Source organism: Dipteris shenzhenensis, chromosome 15, assembly GCF_047967505.1.
Source record: "Dipteris shenzhenensis isolate YYH24624 ecotype China chromosome 15, Dip_SZ_1.0, whole genome shotgun sequence".
In the NCBI taxonomy this organism is placed as follows: Eukaryota; Viridiplantae; Streptophyta; class Polypodiopsida; order Gleicheniales; family Dipteridaceae; genus Dipteris; species Dipteris shenzhenensis.
In genome coordinates, this window is record NC_141610.1 from 21,464,353 (window position 1) to 21,486,321 (window position 21,969).

Consider the following 21,969-nt stretch of genomic DNA (forward strand, 5'->3'; position numbering starts at 1 on the left):
CGCATGCTTGGACAATGGACTCGAATCAATCTGCTCTTCAGAAGAACGCGAGTCGCAAATGACTCGTGACACAAACCTGCATGCAAATGCCGTGACGGTAAGAGGTGGCTGGAAACGGGTACGAAGAGTTGCCCGGATAAAGTCAAGTCGAATAATACAGCTAGGCCACTTGATCGATCTGATTTATCAGAAGCCACTTCAAGCCAGAATTCTGAAAAGCTAGGCAACTTGGTGTTCGGAGCGATCAAGTACTGAAACGAAATACGCACGATAATGATTGATAACGTGCCCATCAAACTTTGCAAAGGAATAGTCTATGTGCACGACGCTACATCAGCCATGCTACTTTTTCAGATCCATGCAATTCCGAAAGATTCTCGTTAATGTATTCTCCTGACTGAATATATATATATATGTACACATATTATATATATACATGGGAGTAGAGGAAAGATGCAGGGATGGAGACGGGAAAGATTATCTTTTACAAGAGGGTGAAGATGGAGAAGGTGGTGTTCATACTATAAAATTTTCAGCACATACAAACACCCACCAAGGACTATAAAGCATATGAGAAGTAGCTACACTTGCCACCTTGCACCCGACTCGAGCTCTTCCCAATCACACCGTCCGGTTTTGCAGTTTTCAACTTTCTTGCCCTACGCCGGATCTGTGCCGTTGGTAACTAAAGATTTCCGTCATTAAGTTTGGACCTCGTAACGTCTCGCCATGCAGCCCAATATTCTGAAATTTGCCCTTGGAGCGATTGGTAGGTCAACCTGCCTCTCCAACTGAAAAACGCCCATTTCGTTTCGATTGACATATTTGGAACAGATTATATAGAGATGGGGGAGAGAGAAAGAGAGACAGACCCCTGCTAGCTCACGGTTAGACTGTTGCAAGGTTCCTTCTATTATTATTGTTTGCGATTACGCCCGAGAAGTACTTCTCCTAACTTGGACAGCTTGCTCTGGTGTCTTGTGAGCAGGAAATGCAACATCAACGGCAATGTTCTTGGCACCATTGTAAGCACATTAAAGGTCCTAGCCTTACAAGGCACAGCTATGGAGCTTGCGATTCTCGAATGAAGCTCCTAGCTGAGGCGCTTAATAAACTTATACGGATTTCGCCATCCTCTGCGGTTACATCAGCCTTGTATTGGCACAATATTGAACACGCTTCAGACTGTTTTGCCACTTTTTTCACTTATTGTGCCATTTGTGCAGAGCGACATTCGTGCGCATTATCAAAAAGCGATCAACAGAGGACTTTTGTGGACTCCCGTATGTATGCTCTCTGTTCAGCTGCATGTTGTGGGTGCTATACGGGATGCCCTTTGTAAAGCCACGCAGCGTCCTCATCATAACCATCAATGGCTTCGGAGTTGCTCTTGAATTGTTTTACATTCTCGTCTTCCTCAAATTTACCGTTACAGCCAAGAAGGTAAATGTCAAAGTGATTCACGATAGACTGCGACACAAGTTGTTCATAGATCATGCTAACAAAGGCCGTGTGTGCAGCTGCAAATGATGAAATGGATTATCTCAATCGTCGTTGCATACTCAGTCCTCTTTATATCAGTTGTCTTTGGGCTTCATAAGCTGAATACCCGCCAGCTGGTCACAGGCATAATGTGCGTTTTGGTGACCGTCTCTATGTATGCTTCTCCCTTGTCAATTATGGTAAGTTGCACCCCGTTAAGTCTTGTAAAGTTTATTACAGTCTAGCATTCCTGTCAGCCACCGAATGTTAGTAGCAGAAAGAGAGAGAGTTTAGGACTTCGGTTGCAATCTCTATGAGCTTGCTTTCTATAAATTGCATACGTTGCTCAGATTGTGGCTCATTACAGCTAATTACTTTTTTGGCTAGGGCATGGTGATCCGGAGCAGAAGCGTAGAATACATGCCCTTTCTACTCTGTGTGTTTAACTTAAGCAATGGTGTCGTATGGTTTGGCTATTCTCTCGTAACCAAAGACGTATTTGTCGCTGTAAATATCATACATTGTAGCTTTTGCTCTTAAATTAAGTATCCACTACATTATATTCTGTCGAACAGCTCTAGGGCTTTAATCAAGTTTAGGTACTGAAGTTTGTATTGTGGATAACAGTCTTGTGCCAATTATATACCTTTGCTCCTCAATGCAGATACCGAATGGATTGGGATGCTTGTTCGGAATCATACAGCTTGTATTGTATGCATTATACAAAAACGTTGTACCGATCACAGAGCTAGAGTGCGAGAAGATTTCTAATGCCATGGAAGTTTCCTTGGCTCATAGCGGAGCTCCAGCATCTAGGAAGCCCCAACAGAAAGCAAGGCAAATTTCCACTGCTAATGTGGAATTAAGTGTGTGTGAATGCACACTTCCACCAGATATCACTATGGACGTCGCATGAGCTTCTTTAAGTGCCATTTTCTAGAAGTGGAAAAGGAAATAGAAACATTTTGTCATCGATTCTTAAAAAATATCATTATGGACTTTAAGAATCACCATTATGGACGTTGCATGATTTTCAAGTGTCATTTTCAAGAAGTGGAAAAGGAAATAGAATTTGCCCAAAAAGAAAAATTTGCCCAAAAAAGAAACGGAAATAGAAACATTTTTGTCATTGATCTTCAAAGGATCATTCTCTGCTACTTGTACTATGTGTGTGGGGGTGTGCACCCCCATGTGATATACATATGAGGATGTGTGAATTGCCCTCCAGCCATATGCCTCAATACAAGAGCTCCATTCCCCAATCACGCAATTGGATGATCATAACTATTTTGTCATCGATTCACATGAGCTTCTTCAAGTGTCATTTCAAGAAGTGGAAAAGGAAATAGAAACATTTTGTCATTGATTCTTCAAAGGATCATTCTCAAAGCTTGTGTGGGGGAGTGTGTTTGTCCCCATGCGGTATACATATAAGGACGTTTTAATTGCCCTCCACCAATACGCCTCAATACAAAAGCTCCATGCCACAATCATGTAATTGGACTCCATGCTACAATGATGTAGTTGGACGATCATAACTATCAAAGGGTGTGAAAAGGGAGGTGTAAAACAAAACACACACAGCTCTAAATTTTGATTCTAAGTACAAAACCCATTCTTGCATGCGTGAGAAGGGAGAGGTACAAAACCCATTCTTGGCATGGGTGAGAAGGGAGAGTGTAGGGCAAAACTCACAAAGGGAGAGTGTAGAATAAAACTCACAAAGGGAGAGTGTAGGACAAAACTCATAGAACTCTAAATTTTGATTTTGAGTGTATCAAAGGAATATTTTGCACTAACAACTAAGAAAAGCAATATTTTTCACTAAAAACTAAGAAAAGCAACATAGTAATAGACCAAAGCCTAAGGGGCATACCAATTAACATGCACCCACACAAATCTTAGACGTGCTCTAAAAATATGTAAGTATCAACTTGAAATAGTTTATCGTGTTCAATGGTGTTTATCATCACTATAAAATGCCCTATAATATTAGTTCTCTAAAATCCCCTATAAAATTAGTTCTCTTTTGTCCATTGCTCATGGTGGGGTCAATGCTATGCTACATGAACCTCATCCACTAATGCCCCTCATCTTAATGCCAAAAGGTACACATCCATGTTCTTCTCCTAGGGTTTCAAGAAGATCCCTTCTTTATGGTAAGCCACGCCTCATCCACTAATGCTATAAGGTACACATCCATGTTATTCTCCCCTTTTTTTGTGGCATAGTAGCATGCTAGATCCCTTCTTTATGGTAAGCCACATAGGAATATTATAGTTTATAACTATGATTGTCAATGTAGAACAAGATGTGATTGTTACAAAGGAATTGACACAATCCCTAGATAACCCCTCAATAATCCAAGACAAAAATGGAAAGGCTCATCTTTAAAATTTGGGCACTTTCTCTCTATGTAGTGCCATACTTTCCTATCAAGACATGATTGATTCTCAACATGACCTCCTACTCCGTAAGTTGGGCCAATGAAACAAAATGAAAGATATATTTTAGCCTCAGAATGATAGCCACATGTTTCAATAGCTTCTTTGGTATCTTTGCCCCTTGTAAATCTTGCGTATTTCATAGTGCTCCATATTTGAAACAAACTAGGTCATGATCCTATGCATTATTATAAAGAATATAATCATTTGAGAAAGTATGGATCGAGGTATAGTCATATCCACTCTTGCAATAACTTGTTTTTCCTCTTTCTTGGACTATCATGAGAGCATGCTATGCTTTGGAAGCAATGTATGAAGAAACCTATGAAAAAATGCAAGTGTTAAATTGGGTTTATTGTTAAAATATGTTTCTCATTATAATATAATAAGTGTCCTTGTTAGAAAACAAAGGTATGCATTGTAAGAAAACAATACAACGTCTGTGCTCAACAGATAATAGGATCTCATATGCAAGAGAGAAAACAGATAGTATGGAGAATCAAAAATTTGATTACTGTAAAACTGATACAATATATGGCGCTGCCTCCTAGCCGTGCACTCCTGTGAAAGAAGCTTCGATGGCGAGCTAGAAACAGTAGAAGACGGAGGTTGGATGCTAAGGAATCAAGGTTGCTGTAGCCAGTGATAAAATGGGCTTCACAGGCTTGCTCTTATATAGCCACTAGTCATAGTTAATTGGACCTAATTGGGTGACCGACCCAGTCCACCCAAAACGGTCGACTGGGGGTTGGCAAAATAGGTCACTGACCACACGAAAGAACCGTGGCATAAAATAGAGCAACTAACCTATGGCTTTTAACCCAGAGCCATCTGGGATCATTTGGGGCTCCAAACGGGCCCCCGCAACCCGAGAGTGGGCTACACTGGGAAACGCTCCGTCTACCCTCAATGCGGTCAGTCATGGGATGCTTTCCCACACTTGCATGTAGCCTAGTTGGCAGTGTGCCAACTCCTCCAGCCATCAGGCCACACATGGCCCCCATCTGGTATCCAAACCAGGAACTACTGGATAATTAAGCTACTTAAATGCCTTCGCCTCATATGGGGGGCTTACAAGTAGAGTTAGCTGGTTCCCGTGTAGTTACACGAGAGTGGAGCATTGATATTTAACACCACTCCTCAATGTCCACCCACAAGTGAACTTACTTTTTCGACCCAATGCCAAGTCGATGAAGATGCCTCTCTAGCAAGTCTCTTCCAAGAGCCTTGGTGAAGATGTCCACAACATTCTCTGTAGTCGCACAATACACCAAGTCAACTCTCCATCCATGATGAGCTCGCGTACAAAGTGATATTCATGAATCTCAATGTGTTTTGTGCAAGCGTGGAACACAGGGTTCTTTGCAATCGCCATGCAACTCTGATTGTCATATGATAACTGCATAGGCTTATTCTGCACTGCATCTATGTCTCCTAAAGTCCTCCTCAACCACATTGCCTCGCAAGAAGCAAAGCATGTTGATTTGTACTCAGCCTCGGTAGAAGAAAGAGCAACTGTGGGTTGCTTCTTGCTGACCCATGACACAGCTCCAGATCCAAGTGAAAAACAGTAACCTGTCACTACCCTCCTACTGTCCACGTCTCTTGCTCAATCTGAGTCACAGAATCCGGTCAAGATGTTGCCCTTGGTATAGGTGATGCCATAATCAAGTGTGCCTTTGATGTATTTTAGCACCTGCATCCCTGCCCTCCAATGGTTCTCCCGGGGCTTATTGGAAAACCTACTTAGTACACCAGTCACAAAGCTGATGTCTGGCCATGTGTTGCACAAGTAAATCAAACTGCCCACAAGCCTTCTGTACTTCGCTTTGTCCACCAGTGGTGATGAATCCTCATTTGAGAGCTTCATGTCAACCTCCATAGGGGTACCAACTGTCTTGCACTCAGCCATGCCAAATGCCTTCAGTATCTCTCCAGCATACTTCAGCTGTGAGATGAAGATCTGTTTCGGCTCTTGCCAAACTTCAATCCCCAAACAGAAATGCATCAGTCCGAGGTCTATCATTTCAAACTCTCTTCCTAGCAAATGCTTTGTCTGCGAGATCTTCTCTTCATGGTTCCCTATTATGACAAGGTCATCCACATAAAGGACCATAATCATACACTTGCCTCCTTCTCTGAAGATATACAAATTTCAATCAGATGGGCTCCTCCTGAACCCGTTTTGCATAAAGTAGGCATCAATCCGCTGGTACCACACTCGTGGGACCTGTTTCAACCCATAAAGTGCCTTCTTCAGTTTACAGACTTTACCTTCTGGACTAGAGATCACAAAATCTCGTGGTTGTTCCACGTATACCTCCTCCTTGAGATCTCCATTCAAAAAGGCATATTTTACATCCATCTCAAACACAGGCCAACTTCCATGGGCAGCTAAAGCCAAAACACTATGAATTGTGGTTAGTCGAGCTGTGGGAGTAAAAGTATCCTGATAATCAAAACCATGTACCTGTGCGAATCCTTTTGCCATGAGCCGAGCCTTGTACTTAACCAACGTGCCGTTGGACTTGTACTTGGTCTTGTACACCCACTTGGTCCGATTACCTTGCGTTTTGGTGGACGATCCACAAGGTCCCAAGTGTTGCTCTTCATTATGGAGCCATACTCCGACTGCATAGCCTCCATCCACCTATCATCACCCTGTGTCTCTTCAAGACACTTGGGTTCATCAGCACGGATCACTTCTGTCATCAAAGCATAGTTGACCAAGTGTTCCTACACCCTTCTTTGCTCCTCTAATCTCTTGGACTGGCGGTGTTTAGATGGTTCCTCCTCAATGCCTAGAGGTTCTCTGCCGTCCAAAAGCTACTTTACCCACTTCAAGAATGGCCGTTGCCATTGTGGTGTTGCAAGCTCTTCTTCATCTTCTTTATCTTGAATCCTCCCAAGCACCGTTGGGGGAGTTCGGTCTGCTGTTGGTGGTTGTACTGGATGGATATCCTGGTCCTGGTTGTCTGAGAAGGAAGCATCCTCCTCCAATTGATGTGGCTATTCTGAGAAGACTACATCGCGACTTACTATTACCTTCTAGGTAATAGGGTTATAGAGATGGTAACCCTTGGCCTCTTCACTGTAGCCCAAGAAAATACACTTTCGGCTCTTCGGTTCCCATTTGGTCCTGCTAGCATCAGGGAGATGCACAAAATAGCCACCTCCAAAAACTCTGAAATATGCAGTTGAAGGTTTCTTACCAGAAAAGGCCTGCAGTGGAGTCATCCCGTTCACAACCTTTGTGTAGCTACGATTCAGAATGTAAACTATCGTGTTACATGCTTCAGCCCAGAAAGTCTTTGGCAAATCTTTCCCTTTCATTATACTCCTGCCCATTTCACAGATGACGTGCATCTTGTGTTTTGCTACTCCATTTTGCTGTGATGTATGTGGCGGGGGTTTCTGCCTCTTGATCCCATGACTTTTGCAGTAACTTTCGAATTCAGTTGATGTGAACTCTCCACCTCTGTCTGATCTCAATTTCTTCACCTTCCTCCCCATTTCTTTCTCGACCATTATATGCTATGCCTTGAACTTACTAAAAGCCTCGTCTTTACTCTTCAGGAAGTATATCCATATCCTTCTACTCTAGTCGTCGATCAGTGTCATGAAGTAGTAGGAACCACCCAAAGCTTCCATCTCCATCTTTCCACAGAGGTCCGTGTGAATGAGCTCTAGAGGAGCCTTTGCCCTACTAGCCTCCTTAGGAAAGGGCAGCCGATACTGCTTGCCCATCATGCAAGCTTCACATACATGGGGCAGATCTGAAATTTCTGGTAGATCTGCAATCATTCCACTTTTATGCATCTCCTTCAAAGAACTAAGGTTTAGATGACCAAACCTCTCATGCCATAGCTTAGTGTTCTTCACATCGGCTCGAGCACTAAAAGCTAAGAGTTCATAGAAGTTGTTGCGCTGTGTATCTTTACCAATGACCTTCACTTGAAGATCCAGAATCTATGCACTGTTCTTATCGAATTGAACTTTGAGGTCCCGATCCGTGTTCGCAGAAATGGACAACAAGTTTCTCTTGATATCTGGCACATAAAGAACATCGGACAACTGTTTTACAACTCCATCTGACTTGAGAGCAATCGTACCTTTTCCTTTTGCTGGACATTTTGTATCATTGCCGACTACTACCAGGATGTCATTTCCTATCGGCTATAGAGAGGTATACCAATCCTTCCGACTGGTCATGTGGTGCGATGGACCACTTTCTATAATCCATGGTTCATCTGCAGGTACATGAATTGCCTTCGTGCAAATCTTCTCAATTGCTACGAGCAGCTCTACTAGTACTGTCTGCACGCTGTTGCTAGACTCTTTCTTTACTCCGTTCTTCTCATCTGCAATCTTCTTCTGGCACTCATTCTGCTTGTGCCCTGCCTTGTTGCAATAGACGCACTTGATCTTCTTCTTTCTCTTTTTATCATAAGAAGAAGATGGGTTACCAGAGTCCTTACCCTTACCTTTCTTTGATCCAACATAGAAAGCCGAATCTTCTCCAGTCCTCATCTTTTGATGCAACTCCAGAAGCATCGCGCTGAAATCCTCAAAGTTAAGGGGCAGATTTCTATTGTGCGTATTTAGCACCGTAACAAGACCAGCGTACTTTGGTGGGAGAATCCGTATGCACCTTCGTGCTAGATTCTCGCTAATGATGGTGATGCCAATCACAGTCATCTGATCGCGCAGATTCTTCACCCTGGTGATGAACTTCTCTGCCGTTTCACACTCAGATAGTTTCTCATTCGTGAGTCAAGTCTCCAGATTCTGAATCCACATCTGATTCGTGGTCTCGTACTAATTTTTCAAGACCGTCCATGCCTCCTCTGCTGTGGTAACATGTTGAATTAACGCCATGACAGAATCACTTACACTGCAAACAATAGAACACAGTGCATCTGCATTTCTTCTTGTCCACGTGAGAATCTCATCCGCAGTTGGTACTATCTGTTGTCCTACATTGGCTGGATTCGCAGTTGGTACTATCTCGCAACTGGTCTCACGTCCACCCCAATAGCAATGTCCCAAAGCTCATATGCACTTGGGATGGTCTTCATCTTGAACTTCTAGAGTGGATAGTTAGAGCCGTCCAACGTTCTGCTTTCGCTGAATGGTGGGATTCGCAGTCTTGCGGGCTGGGCCATCTCTCACAATCTGCTCGCAAACAGAAACACATTACCAAATCTTCTTGCTAGAGTCCAGGATCTGATACCATGTAAGAAAATAATACAATGTATGTGCTCAACAGATAACAGGATCTCTATGCAAGAGAGAAAACCAGATAGTATAGAGAATCAAAAATTTGATTACTGTAGATCTGATACAGTAGATGGCGCTGCCTCCCAGCCGTGCGCTCCTGTGAGAGAAGCTTCGATCGCAAGCTAGAAATTGTAGAGGACGGAGGCTGGATGCTAAGGAATCAAGGTTGCTGTAGCTAGTGATGAAATGGGCTTCATGGGCTTGCTAGTATATAGCCACTAGTCGTAGTCGATTGGACCCAATTGGGTGACCAACCCAGTCTGCCCAAAACGGTCGACTGGGAGTTGGTCCTGAAATAGGCCACCGACCACACAAAAGAACCATGGCATAAAATTGAGCAACTAACCTACGGTTACCGTTCGGCCCAGAGCCACATCCGGGATCATCTAGGGCTCCAAACGGGCCCTTGCAACCCGAGAGTGGTCTACCCCAGGAAATGCTCTGTCTACTTTCAATGTGGTCAGTCATGGGATGCCTTCCCACACATGCATGTAACCTAGTTGGTAGTGTGCCAACTCGGTCCAGCCATCAGGCCACAGATGGCCCCCAACTGGTGTCCAAACCAAGACCTACCGGATAACCAAGCTACTCAAATGCCTTCTCCTCATATGGGGGGCTTACAAGTAGAGTTAGCTGGTTCCCACATAGTTACACGAGAGTGGAGCATTGATATCTAACATGCATATGTTAGAACATGCATAAGTAGTAAGTAGATTCAATATGATAAGAATTATTGCAATTAGATTCTATAATAATATTGTATTTTTCTCATCTCTTAATCACAAATCCTCTCAACTCGTCACCCTTACATTATACACATTAATGTAATATCTTCTCACATAATTGATCAAAATGATTTCAAATTCTCTCTACCACATTTGAGGTACTCAACATCATCCCCCCATAAAACTTTATTATAAACTATGTAAAATAAATAATTATCTATCATAGAAGATATATGCTTTATCTTAAAAACTTGAAACAATAAACATCAAAATAAACCTTATACAACAAAATAAGCATTGATACAAAAAATCAACGATAGAACAACATTGATATTAGCATCGATATAACCATGGACAAATAATAGTTATATGGAGCCTTATAAGTACTACATCCCTTTTCAAAGGTCCTGTGATTTTATTTTATTTCTAAGAGCATGATAGGGAATGTTGTTTATAATATTCAGGTACTTAGAAACATCGTTTCTTACAGTTACCTTTTTTTGCACTATCCATAATTTATAAGAAATTATGTATCGTTGCAGTGTGAAACCACATCCAATCATTAGGAAAAAACTGAGCTCACTAAGACAACAAATAGAGATCCTCCAATGAGAGAGAGACCAACGTTACATTGGAAATGCTTTTCTTTTTTCAAAAAATAGACTTTATCTCTCTAGAGACACTCGACATGCTGACTAGTTGAAGTTCCCGCTCTAGTTTTCTAGTGTGTCATAAATGCTACACCAAATCTTGAAATAGATAAACTGACATGAATGTCTTCCCAAAAAGGTCAAAATGACCAAAATAGGTGCCTGACAGGAATGTGCTTAAGAAAGAGATTTGGGCACTTGGCCCCAAGCTAAGTGCCTAAATCGCTTTCTTAAGCACACTCTTGTCAAGCACCTATTTTGGTCGTTCTAACCCCTCCCGAAGGTCAAATTTAGTGATTCAAAAGTCATTTTGGGGGGTTTTACCTGCTCCAAACACAATGGTGATGCCAAAACCACAAAATGCTGGACCAAAATGGTACAAAACCATTTGTGTCCTTGGACATAGCATTATGACACACTAAAAAATACTCAAGCGAGAACTTCAAAATGTCAGTCTATCTGCTTCACGATTTATATTTCCAATTGAATGCTCGATCGTATAAATTTATGCTTCACTCTAGAAATTTTTAATTTTGAGCCAAGAACACTACAAGACCCAGTCCTCTTTTCGATGCTATCTAGCGATGCTTCGTCGGGCACATGCACAAAGATCAGTGGTATTATTGGCAAGTGTGGAAAGCATCAGTGTAGATATGAAAATCTTATTCGGTATGGTGGTCAGTATACGGTTCAGTATATAACGACCCCTATACAAACATACATACCAACTACTATCAACCCTTCCACCGATGCTTTCATCGACTTCTGGGTACAATTTCCCTTACCTTTAAGAAAATAATACAACGTTTGTGCTCAACAGATAACAGGATCTCATATGCAAGAGAGAAAACCAGATAATATGGAGAATCAAATTTTTGATTACTGTAGATCTGATACAATAAATGGCGCTGCCTCCCAGCCGTGCGCTCTTGTGAAAGAAACTTCGATGGCGAGCTGGAAACAGTAGAGGACGGAGGCTGGATGCTAAGGAATTAGGGTTGCTATAGCAAGTGATGAAATGGGCTTCACGGGCTTGCTCTTATATAGCCACTAGTCATAGTCGCTTGGACCCAATTGGGTGACTGACCCAGTACGCCCAAAACTGTCGACTAGGGATCGGTCCCGAAATAGGCCACCAACCACATGATAGAACCGTGGCATAAAATAGAGCAACTAACCTATGATTACCGTTCGGCCCAGAGCCATCCGGGATCATCTGGGACTCTAAACGGGCCCCGCAACCCGAGAGTGGGCTACCCCGAGAAATGCTCTGTCTACCTCAGTGCGGTCAGTCATGGGATGCCTTCCCGCACTTGCATGTAGCCTAGTTGGCAGTGTGCCAACTCCGTCTGGCCATCAGGCCACACATGGCCCCCATCTGGTGTCCAAACCAGGACCTACCGGATAACCGAGCTACTCAAATGCCTTCTCCTCATATGGGGGGCTTACAAGTAGAGTTAGCTGGTTCTTGTGTAGTTACATGAGAGTGGAGCATTGATATCTAACACCCCCCCTCAATGTCCACTTGCAAGTGAACTTACTTTTTCGGCCCAATGCCAAGTCGATGAAGATGCCTCTCCAGCAAGTCTCTTTCAAGAGCCTTCGTGAAGATGTCCACAGCATTCTCTGTAGTCAGACAGAGAATGCTGCGGACAAGTTAACTGAAGGCCCCAAGTCGACCTCTCCATCTATGATGAGCTCGCGTATAAAGTGATATTGAGAGGATATTGAATCTCAATGTGTTTTGTGCGAGTGTGGAACACAGGGTTCTTTGCAATCGCCATGCAACTCTGATTATCACATGATAACTGCATAGGCTTGATCTGCACTACACCCATGTCCCCTAAAATCCTCCTCAACCATACTGCCTCGCAAGAAGCAAAGCATGTTGATTTGTACTCAGCCTCGGTAGAAGAAAGAGCAACTGTGGGTTGCTTCTTGCTGACCCATGACACAGCTCCAGATCCAAGTGAAAAATAGTAACCTGTCACTGCCCTCCTACTGTCCACGTCTCTTGCCCAATTTGAGTCACAGAATCCGGTCAAGATGTTGCCCTTGGTATAGGTGATGCCATAATCAAGTGTGCCTTTGATGTATTTCAGCACCCACATCCCTGCCCTCCAATGGTTCTCCTAAGGCTTATTGGAGAATCTGCTTAGTACACTAGTTGCAAAGCTGATGTCCGGCCACGTGTTGCACAAGTAAATCAAACTGCCCACAAGCCTTCTGTACTTCGCTTCATCCACCAGTGGTGATGAATCCTCATTTGAGAGCTTCACGTCAACCTCCATAGGGGTACCAACTCTCTTGCACTCAGCCATGCCAAATGCCTTCAGTATCTCTCCAGCATACCTCAGTTGTGAGATGAAGATCTATTTTGGCTCTTGCCAAACTTCAATCCCCAAACAGAAATGCATCAGTCCGAGGTCTGTCATTTCAAACTCTCTTCCTAGCAAATGCTTTGTCTGCGAGATCTTCTCTTCATGGTTCCCTGTTATGACAATGTCGTCCACATAAAGGACCACGATCATACACCTGCCTCCTTCTCTAAAGATATACAAATTTGCATCAGCAGATGGGCTCCTCCTGAACCCATTTTGCAGAAAGTAGGCATCAATCTGTTGGTACCACGCTCGTGGGGCCTGTTTCAGCCCGTAAAGTGCCTTCTTCAATTTACAGACTTTACCTTCTGAACCGAGGATCTCAAAACCTGGTGATTGTTCCACGTATACCTCCTCTTTGAGATCTCCATTCAGAAAGGCAGATTTTACATCCATCTGAAACACGGACCAACTTCCCTGGGCAGTTAAAGCCAAAACACTGCGAATTGTGGTTAGTCGAGCTGTGGGAGCAAAAGTATCCTGATAATCAAAACCATGTACCTGTGTGAATCCTTTTGCCGTGAGCCGAGCCTTGTACCTATCCAACGTGCTGTTGGACTTGTACTTGGTCTTGTACACTGACTTGGTGCTGATTACCTTGCATTTTGGTAGACGATCCACAAGGTCCCAAGTGTTGTTCTTTATTATGGAGCCATACTCGGACTGCATAGCCTCCATCCACCTATCATCACCCTGTGCCTCTTCAAGACACTTGGGTTCATCAGCATGGATCACTTCTATCATCAAAGCATAGTTGACCAGGTGTTCCTGTGCCCTTCTTTGCTCCTCTAATCTCTTGGACTGGCGGTGTTCGGATGGTTCCTCCTCAATGGCTGGAGGTTCTCTGCCGTCCAAATGCTACTTTACCCACTTCGGGAATGGTCATTGCTGTTGTGGTTCTGTAGGCTCTTCTTCATCTTCTTTATTTTGAATCCTCCCAAGCACCGTTAGGGGAGTTCGGTCTACTGTTGGTGGTGGTATTGGATGGATATCCTGGTCCTGGTTGTCTGGGAAGGAAGCATCCTCCTCCAATTGATGCGGCTATTCTAAGAAGACCACATCGTAACTTACTGTTACCTTCTTGGTAACAGGGTTATAGAGACGGTAACCCTTCGCCTCTTCACTGTAGCCCAAGAAAATACACTTCTGGCTCTTTGGTTCCCACTTGGTCTTGTTAGCATCAGGGACATCCACAAAACAATCACATCCAAAAACTCTGAAATGAGCAGCTATAGGTTTCTTACCAGAAAAGGCCTACAATGGAGTCATCTCATTCACAGCCTTCGTGTAGCTACGATTCAGAATGTAAACTGCCGTATTACATGCTTCAGCCTAGAAAGTCTTTGGCAAATCTTTCCCTTTCATCATACTCCTGCCCATTTCATAGATAACGTGCATCTTGCATTCTACTACTCCATTTTGTTGTGATGTATGTGGCGGGGGTTTCTGCCTCTTGATCCCGTGACTTTTGCAGTAACTTTCGAATTTAGTGGATGTGAACTCTCCACCTCTATCTGATCTCAACTTCTTTACCTTTCTCCTCGATTCTTTCTCGACCATTACATGCCATTCCTTGAACTTACTAAAAGCCTCATCTTTAGTCTTCAGGAAGTATATCCATATCCTTCTACTGTAGTCGTCGATCAGCGTCATGAAGTAGTAGGAACCACCCAAAGCTTCTGTCTCCATCTTTTCGCAAAGGTCCGTATGAACGAGCTCTAGAGGAGCCTTTGCCCTATTGGCCTCTTTAGGAAAGGGCTGCCGATGCTGCTTACCCATCATGCAAGCTTCACATACATCGGGCAGATTTGTAATTTCTGGTATGTCTGCAATCATTCCACTTTTATGCATCTCCTTCAAAGAACTAAGGTTTAGATGACCAAACCTCTCATGCCACAGCTTAGTGTTCTTCACAACGGTTCGAGCACTGAAAGTTGAGAGTTCCTAAATGTTGTTGTGCCATGTACCTTTACCAACGACCTTCCCTTGAAGATCCAGAATCTGTGGACCATTCTTATCGAATTGAACTTTGAGGTCCCGATCCATAATGGCAGAAACGGACAACAAGTTCCTCTTGATATCTGGCACATAAAGAACATTAGACAACTGTTTTACAACTCCATCTGACTTGAGAGCAATCGTACCTTTTCCTTTTGCTGGACATTTTGTATCATTGCCGACTGCTACCAGGATGTCATTCCCTACCGGCTATAGAGAGGTATACCAATCCTTCCGACTGGTCATGTGGCGTGGTGGACCACTTTCTATAATCCATGGTTCAAAGTCAAGTAGTAAATTGAACCATTGATGCTGTGGGTCTAGGCATAACCCCATACATCTGTATGTATTAAATCAAGAATACCTCGTGCACGAGAGGCACTTCTACCAAAGTTGGTTTGCTTTTGTTTGCCGAAGCAGCATGCTTCACAAACCTTTCCATGAAACTGTAGCTTCAGAATCCCAATTGCCATATTCTGATTCCTGAGATCTAACAAGTACTTGAAGTTGACATGACCATTAAATGACTACATTGTGCAAAGCGGGTTGATAGTTGAAATCAGCAACCCTAACGATAAGAAAATGTTCATGTGGATTTGAAGTCAAGAAGGCCACAATATTTCCTTCAAGTTTAATTGATATGGTGATTGCTGGAAAAACTAAAAGTGAAATATTTATGATAATAAAGGATCACCGAAAGACTTTCCTAATATAGAGAGTCAACTACATTGCTTATATGGGAACTCAGAGGATATGATGATGGCGCAACTCACGCTGAAGAATTCTGAAGATTTGTCTAAGCTACAAGATATAGGAAGCAACTTTGATGTTTAGGTTGTGATTGGACAGCAGCCTTAATATCTATCATTTGGTGCAGAAGATATTGAGGGAAAGAGGTTAATGATAAAGTTATAATGGCTGCCCTGAGGTTTGATACAAACTTTATCTTGTCTTAGTATTTATATAGTGATTAAAATCTAATGAGCTAATGTTTGGTTATTTTTTGATGCAGTATAATGATATCTTGGTTTCCTACAAATTTTGCAAAGTGTGTATACATCGTAGATTACCTGCTTTCTACATGGCTCTGGTGCCATTTTGTAGATAGTGGCATGCGTTGCGGTTGAGCTGACATGGCATGCTTATCTGGTACTTTTCGTAGCTTATTGAGCTGCGACAAGGCCGCAACAAGCCTTTCAATACTCTTTTAGAGATTTGCATGATTCTTGTGTAGCTCATAGATGCACAACACTGGATCTAAAGAGACACCCATCTACACCATATACGAGCTCTCGGCGGCTCATCTATGACCTCCAGGGCAGTGATAGGCTACTTAACCACATCAAACTCCCTCGCACGGTAGTAAGCTCCAACAAAGCACCGCGGGATGCCACCAGCAACACATCTCTTTCGACTATCGAGTGCCAGCCAGCACAGGCTCCATCGACACTCTCAGCCTCACTACTGGTCAACCTAGCTCTTAGCAACACGAGCGGCTCCATAGTCGATAGCAGCCTCCTCATGCTTCAAGGCCATAGCAAAGTCACCTATGCTTCAACGACTCGAATGCTTCAATCAGCCTCCATGGAGCAATGCGCCTGCTCAAGCGCTCCACCCTATAGTAGACACCTCTAGCAGTGATGCCCACTATTCGCGGCTCCTCAACAACCTGACGACCTCTCCAAACCAGACCGAATGGAAGCTCTAGGCTCCCAACCAATGCCATTGACCATGCCGCTCAATGCTAGCTCCATCTAGCGCTCAAGCTCTCATAGCAATCGTGGCTTCTCCATCGACCTAGACCTCCATGGGAGCTCCTCCATATGCCTTAAGTAAGCTCCTATGGCCAACCTCTCCATAGCAATGACTAGCTAAGTCCCTATGGCCAGCCATCTCCTTCGCATCATCTCCTTCAAGCTCCTCCAAGAGCTCATGGACTGCAAGGCCAATGACGAAGAACATGACAGAATCTCGAAGATTTTGTCAAAATCATCAGAGATTCTGGTGCCCCGCGTAATGCCACGTGGCATCCCACACTCAACCCAACCTTATCCTAAGATCATTCTCAAGCTTGGTCACCAAACTGCCATGTGGCACTCTATCTGCCACATCAACATAGCCACGTCACCCTGTCAGCTCATCATTGCCACATCATCTACCACTTCAACTACCATGTCAGCTACCACATCATCAGTGCCACATCAGCATTACCATGTCATCTGCTGACATCATCAACAGTGCCACCTCAATAGTGCCACCTTAGTAGTCCAATCAGCACTGACCCCTACAGGCACAGTTACCTCTTCATAGCAGTCAGTGCATGTGACCACTCTTGCCACCTTAGCACAGGGCTCCACTAGCGCACCTCTTGCTAGGCGCAGTGCCACATCATCACTGCATGTGACCCACAGTGACACATCATCATTGAGCACCATTTGCACTCCTTTTGCCACATCTGAACCAGCACTAAAAAAGAACAAAAGAAAAGGAATTATTTGTTGTTCTTTCATTGATCCACGGTTGGTATAGATCTAGATCAGAGTAGACTAGATCGCCATAGAGGGGATGCTTTGAATTTCCCCAAGTTGCCAATCTAAGCCATGCCCAAAATTCCCGACTAGTACCTACTTGGAGTTAGTCCATACGCTCACATATAGTTTCATATCATTACATTACCTGAAACCTTACATTTATCAGTTCAGTGAGTAGACTTCAGAGAGTACAGAGGCATTGCAGATTGTTTCAGTGGGTAAATAGCACTTGATTTCACACACACATGCCACCATTGTAAAGCCTATTTGGCTATCTCATGGCATCGTGCACATCATTTCAGCCTTGTAAAGCCTCTTGGCTATTCTCGACATCATTTACCACAAGCCTTGTAATATAGATTAGATTTTATATATTGCAGTTCTATCTTCACCGACGGTTCAGAGATTTCACTTGGCACAGTAAGTGTATTTGCAGTTGATTCATACAGAGATTTTCACAACACTTTTGAGTACATTTCTTGCATTATGTCTATGACTAGCAACCTCACTCTGGTGGAGGCATCTGCTAAGTTAGACAACTCCAATTATGGTACATGGAAATACCGAATGGAGACCATTCTTGTACTTTAGGAAAAATGGGAGTATGTCGATGGGTCTACACCTAGACCATTGGACGATGATCCAGCCACCAGTAGCTCTACTCCACCTGTTGTCACAGCACCAGCAACAGGATCTATAGCTACACAAACAGTTTTCGCACCAGTAGCAGATCCTGCCATTCCCGAGCTCAAGCAGAACGGGATAAGAAAGACAAGTACGCCTATCATTTGATCAAGCAGAATGTGCAAGATGTCATGCTAGGACAGCTCAACACAATCAAGACATCGAAAGAACCATGGGATATGTTTGCAACTCTCTACGAGGCCAAGAACACATCCAAGATTCTCACACTGAGAAACCAGAGTTTCTGTGCTAGTAGCGAAACCGGTCATGCTTATGTACTCCGCATAAAAGACTACAACAATTAGCTTGCAGCAGCAGGAGAGACCATGAACCCCGCAGAAACGGTTCAAGTCATCTTGAATGGACTAGGAGAGGGATACGAGAATCTAGTCCAGAGTATTGCCATCCAATGGCAAATTCCAACCCTAGAAGAACTCCAGTCAGTCCTACTCGGTGAAGAACTTAGGACTCAGGCCATCCAAGCACGAAAAGGTCATTCTAATGATCAGGCATTCACAGCTTCAGATAGAAGCAGAGGCAGAGGTAGATCATATCAGAAAAGTGGTCATCATTAGCAACATCATCATTAAGAAAATAAGAATCAGCATCAGCAACATCAGAATCAGTAATAAAGAGGAAATCATTCCAATCGAGGAAGATTCCAAGGATGAGGGAATGCATCCACCAACGTGTCAAACATTCGATGCAACTACTGTCACAAGTTTGGACACTATGAAAGAGATTGCTGCAAGAAGCAGTACGACTAAGGCGGTCAATCCAGTAGTAATCAAGGGAATTTTCAAGGTAGAGGAAATCATCATGGTGGACATTCTAGTCACAGTCATTTTGCAAATGAACATGGTGATATGTTTCTTGCAAGCAAGGAAATGCATCAAACTAATACAGTGTACCCAAACACATTACAATCCCAAAGAGGATTTCAGCCATCAAGTCGACCAATTGGAACAAGATCATTGGTATATTGACAGTGGTGCATCATCTCACATGACAAATCATCAGGAAAGGTTCACAGAAATGAAGCCATTAGAAGGTCAGAAAAATGTCATCTACACAGTAGACAACACACCGAATCCGGTTCAAGGGACAGGTGTTATCCCTATGAACAATTTCAATGGTACAAAAGGATTGGTGAAAGATGTGCTCTATGTTCGGAAGCTCAGCAAGAACCTCTTGTCAGTAGGTCAAATGACGGAACGCAACTATAGAGTCATCTTCGATGGCGATGAATGCACTATCAGAGATAAATCCAAAAGATATTAGCTAGTAGCAAAAGGTGTCAAGGAAGGACGCTTATACAGAATGAAGCTTACGATCTCTCTCTCAATATTTCTCTCAGAATGAATAGGTACTCTCTTTCTCACATGGAAGAAAAGAAGAAAATATTATGAAGGAATCACTCTCTTTCTCTCAAGCAAGAAGAAGACACTCCCTATCTTTCTCATAAAACCTTTGAAGACCTCTCAATCAACGAAAGTCTCTCTCTCTCACATGGACGGGATTGTATGACAAAAATTCTATGAAAGTAGATGGGAGTCTCTCACCGGAAGTGAACTCTCATGGAGAACACTCAAGAGAACTCACAATCACTCAATCTCTCTCACAATGATCTCAATGCCTCAGCGGAAGGCAAGGGAGCTCTGATACCATGACAAAATATGAAGAGGGGAGAGGAGAAGAGTGGAGATGAGGAGAGAGGGCACAACTAAAGAGCACACCACAAATGACTAACTGTACACTAGATTTAGTTGAAAAAATAGAATATATACAAAACCATTTAGGGTTAGGGTTAAGGTTAGGGGATCTAACCCTTTCCTTGCACACATGATCACATGATGGTGCTATGCACACATGATCACATGATGTTGAACGTGAACTCTCAACATCTACCATGACTTCAGAGCCAATATGAGATGACCAATGGAATTTGGAAGAGGATCCAAGAAATTTCCTATGACGACGAGCTCTAGATAGCTAAAGACTTGGTTTTGCGCAGAGAATCCAAGATACTAGTTGGACACTAGAAGTGAGCCAATTTCAAATGTACATCCGCGACAACCTAAATGTTTCAATGGATAGAAAGATTTCAAGCTTTGGCAAGAATCTTTTGAAGAACCATCCATAGAGAGTCCTCATTCTAAAAAGTCCAATAGGTCATGACAAAGACCAAGCTACAAGCGTGGTTCTCCAAGCCAACACGATAAATCTAGTTTTGAAGTTGGAAACATTTCCAATTGGGAGAAACAAAAGTGCTCCATATATTTGTCAGAGGCAAAAAAATAGGAGACTAAACATAGTCATAGCTGATCTTCTGACCAAGATTCAAAGCAAAGTCATAAAAGTGGGATGTCATGATGATAGTTGCTGTCGAGACAAGGGATAGTTAGTCTTGCTCCACCATCACACCAAACATGGAGTCTTGTACCAATACAAGGATGCGGCCATACGTGCCATCAATGATCAAGGCCAACAATACACAGGTTCCAAAGACTAGTAAGTGGATGCCAGCTTCTACCATGACCATGTCCATACAGGGGAGTGTCAGTGTGTCACTATGAAGATGAAGACAAAGCCAACGAAGCACTAGAGAAACTCGAGTTTCCTACTATTAAGGTTAAACGAGTTACTCCAATGATAGTCAAATTCCAAGATTTTAAGGGGACTAGAGACAAAGTTTCTACAGCTACTTATAGAGTTTCCTATGAGTTTGTCATATCAATCGTGTGGTGACAAAATCAAGGATTGGAAGCAATGTCTAAGGCTTTCCTTAAGAGGTTTCAATAAGAAATTAACAAATAGGATGTACGCAGCAAACTCAGTAAACTAAAGCAGAAGGAACATGACTTCATTCAAGGTTCTGTACTCAGAAAAAGAGCTCTAATCAATCAACTTAGTACAACTCCGAATGACAAGTCAATACGAGCCTTGTTGGTTCCAGGATGTACTCAAATTGATCTCTGATCCACGAAAATTGTCAATCCAACAAAGACATATGTAGACTTGTTGAATCAAGTTGTTGCATTGGAGAAGAGTGAACCTTCCAAGAAAAAGGCCAAAAAGAAGACTGAAGCAAGTGATGATTTGGATACCTCGACTAAGCCAGACAAGCTGGCAAGCTGAAGTTCACTGTGTGAAAAAGGCCTTGAAGGAAATGGGCTATCGAGAGAAGTCAAGTCAGGAAGAAAAATAGTATAACACATGCTCCAAGGAGGGACATATAGAAGATTACTATAAGACAAGATACTTTGGGATTTGTTCCAAACATGGGCATGATGAGTCTACTTGCTAGTATGATAAAAAGATGCCAGAAGTGAAACAAGTTGAGTTGGAGTCCAAGAATAAGAAAGCGCGACCACCAAAATCTGAGTGAGGCAAGGGTCCAGGCAAAAATGGGAAAGATAAAAATCAAGGACCTTCATGGACATGCTCTTCCTTTTGCGATGGTAACTCCTTCAGAATAGTAGGTTATTAATGAGGATAGTTCAAGCTCTCCTATGGGTAATCGCAATTGGAAGGCACAAAAGTAGATTTCCTTTGGAATTACTCGAGAAATAAAGGATAAAGATCCAACTGTGGATCACCTCCTGATTTGAGTAAGGTGCCACTAGTAGATACCTAGACAAAATCCTCTACAAGTCAACCTCCGAAAATACTAAGTTTTGAAGGAGATGAGTTGTGAACTGGCAAAAGCATAGGAAATGAATGTCTCTTACAATAGCAAAGTTGCTCGAAATTGCACCCTATTGCAGAGACTTTCTATTGCAACAATTTCAAGT

The 21,969-nt window shown here is 43.0% G+C and overlaps 1 protein-coding gene across 1 annotated transcript; it reads left to right on the plus strand.

Moving 5' to 3' along the window:
* The first annotated feature begins 510 nt into the window (after positions 1 to 510).
* LOC147893529 (bidirectional sugar transporter SWEET4-like) lies at positions 511 to 2,459 on the plus strand. The gene is made up of 6 exons (XM_087386612.1): positions 511 to 769; positions 989 to 1,025; positions 1,227 to 1,443; positions 1,521 to 1,682; positions 1,870 to 1,989; positions 2,147 to 2,459. The coding sequence occupies exons 1-6, from the start codon at positions 730 to 732 to the stop codon at positions 2,396 to 2,398; spliced, it is 828 nt and encodes a 275-aa protein (XP_087242738.1). The 5' UTR covers positions 511 to 729; the 3' UTR covers positions 2,399 to 2,459.
* Positions 2,460 to 21,969: the final 19,510 nt, after the last annotated feature.

Coding starts and splice junctions, on each gene's coding strand:
- LOC147893529 (XM_087386612.1), top strand. CDS start 730: ATGCAGCCCAATATTCTGAAATTTGCCCTTGGAGCGATTG. Junction 1,026..1,226: donor GCAATGTTCTTGGCACCATT/GTAAGCACATTA, acceptor CCATTTGTGCAG/AGCGACATTCGTGCGCATTA. Junction 1,683..1,869: donor CTTCTCCCTTGTCAATTATG/GTAAGTTGCACC, acceptor TTTTTTGGCTAG/GGCATGGTGATCCGGAGCAG.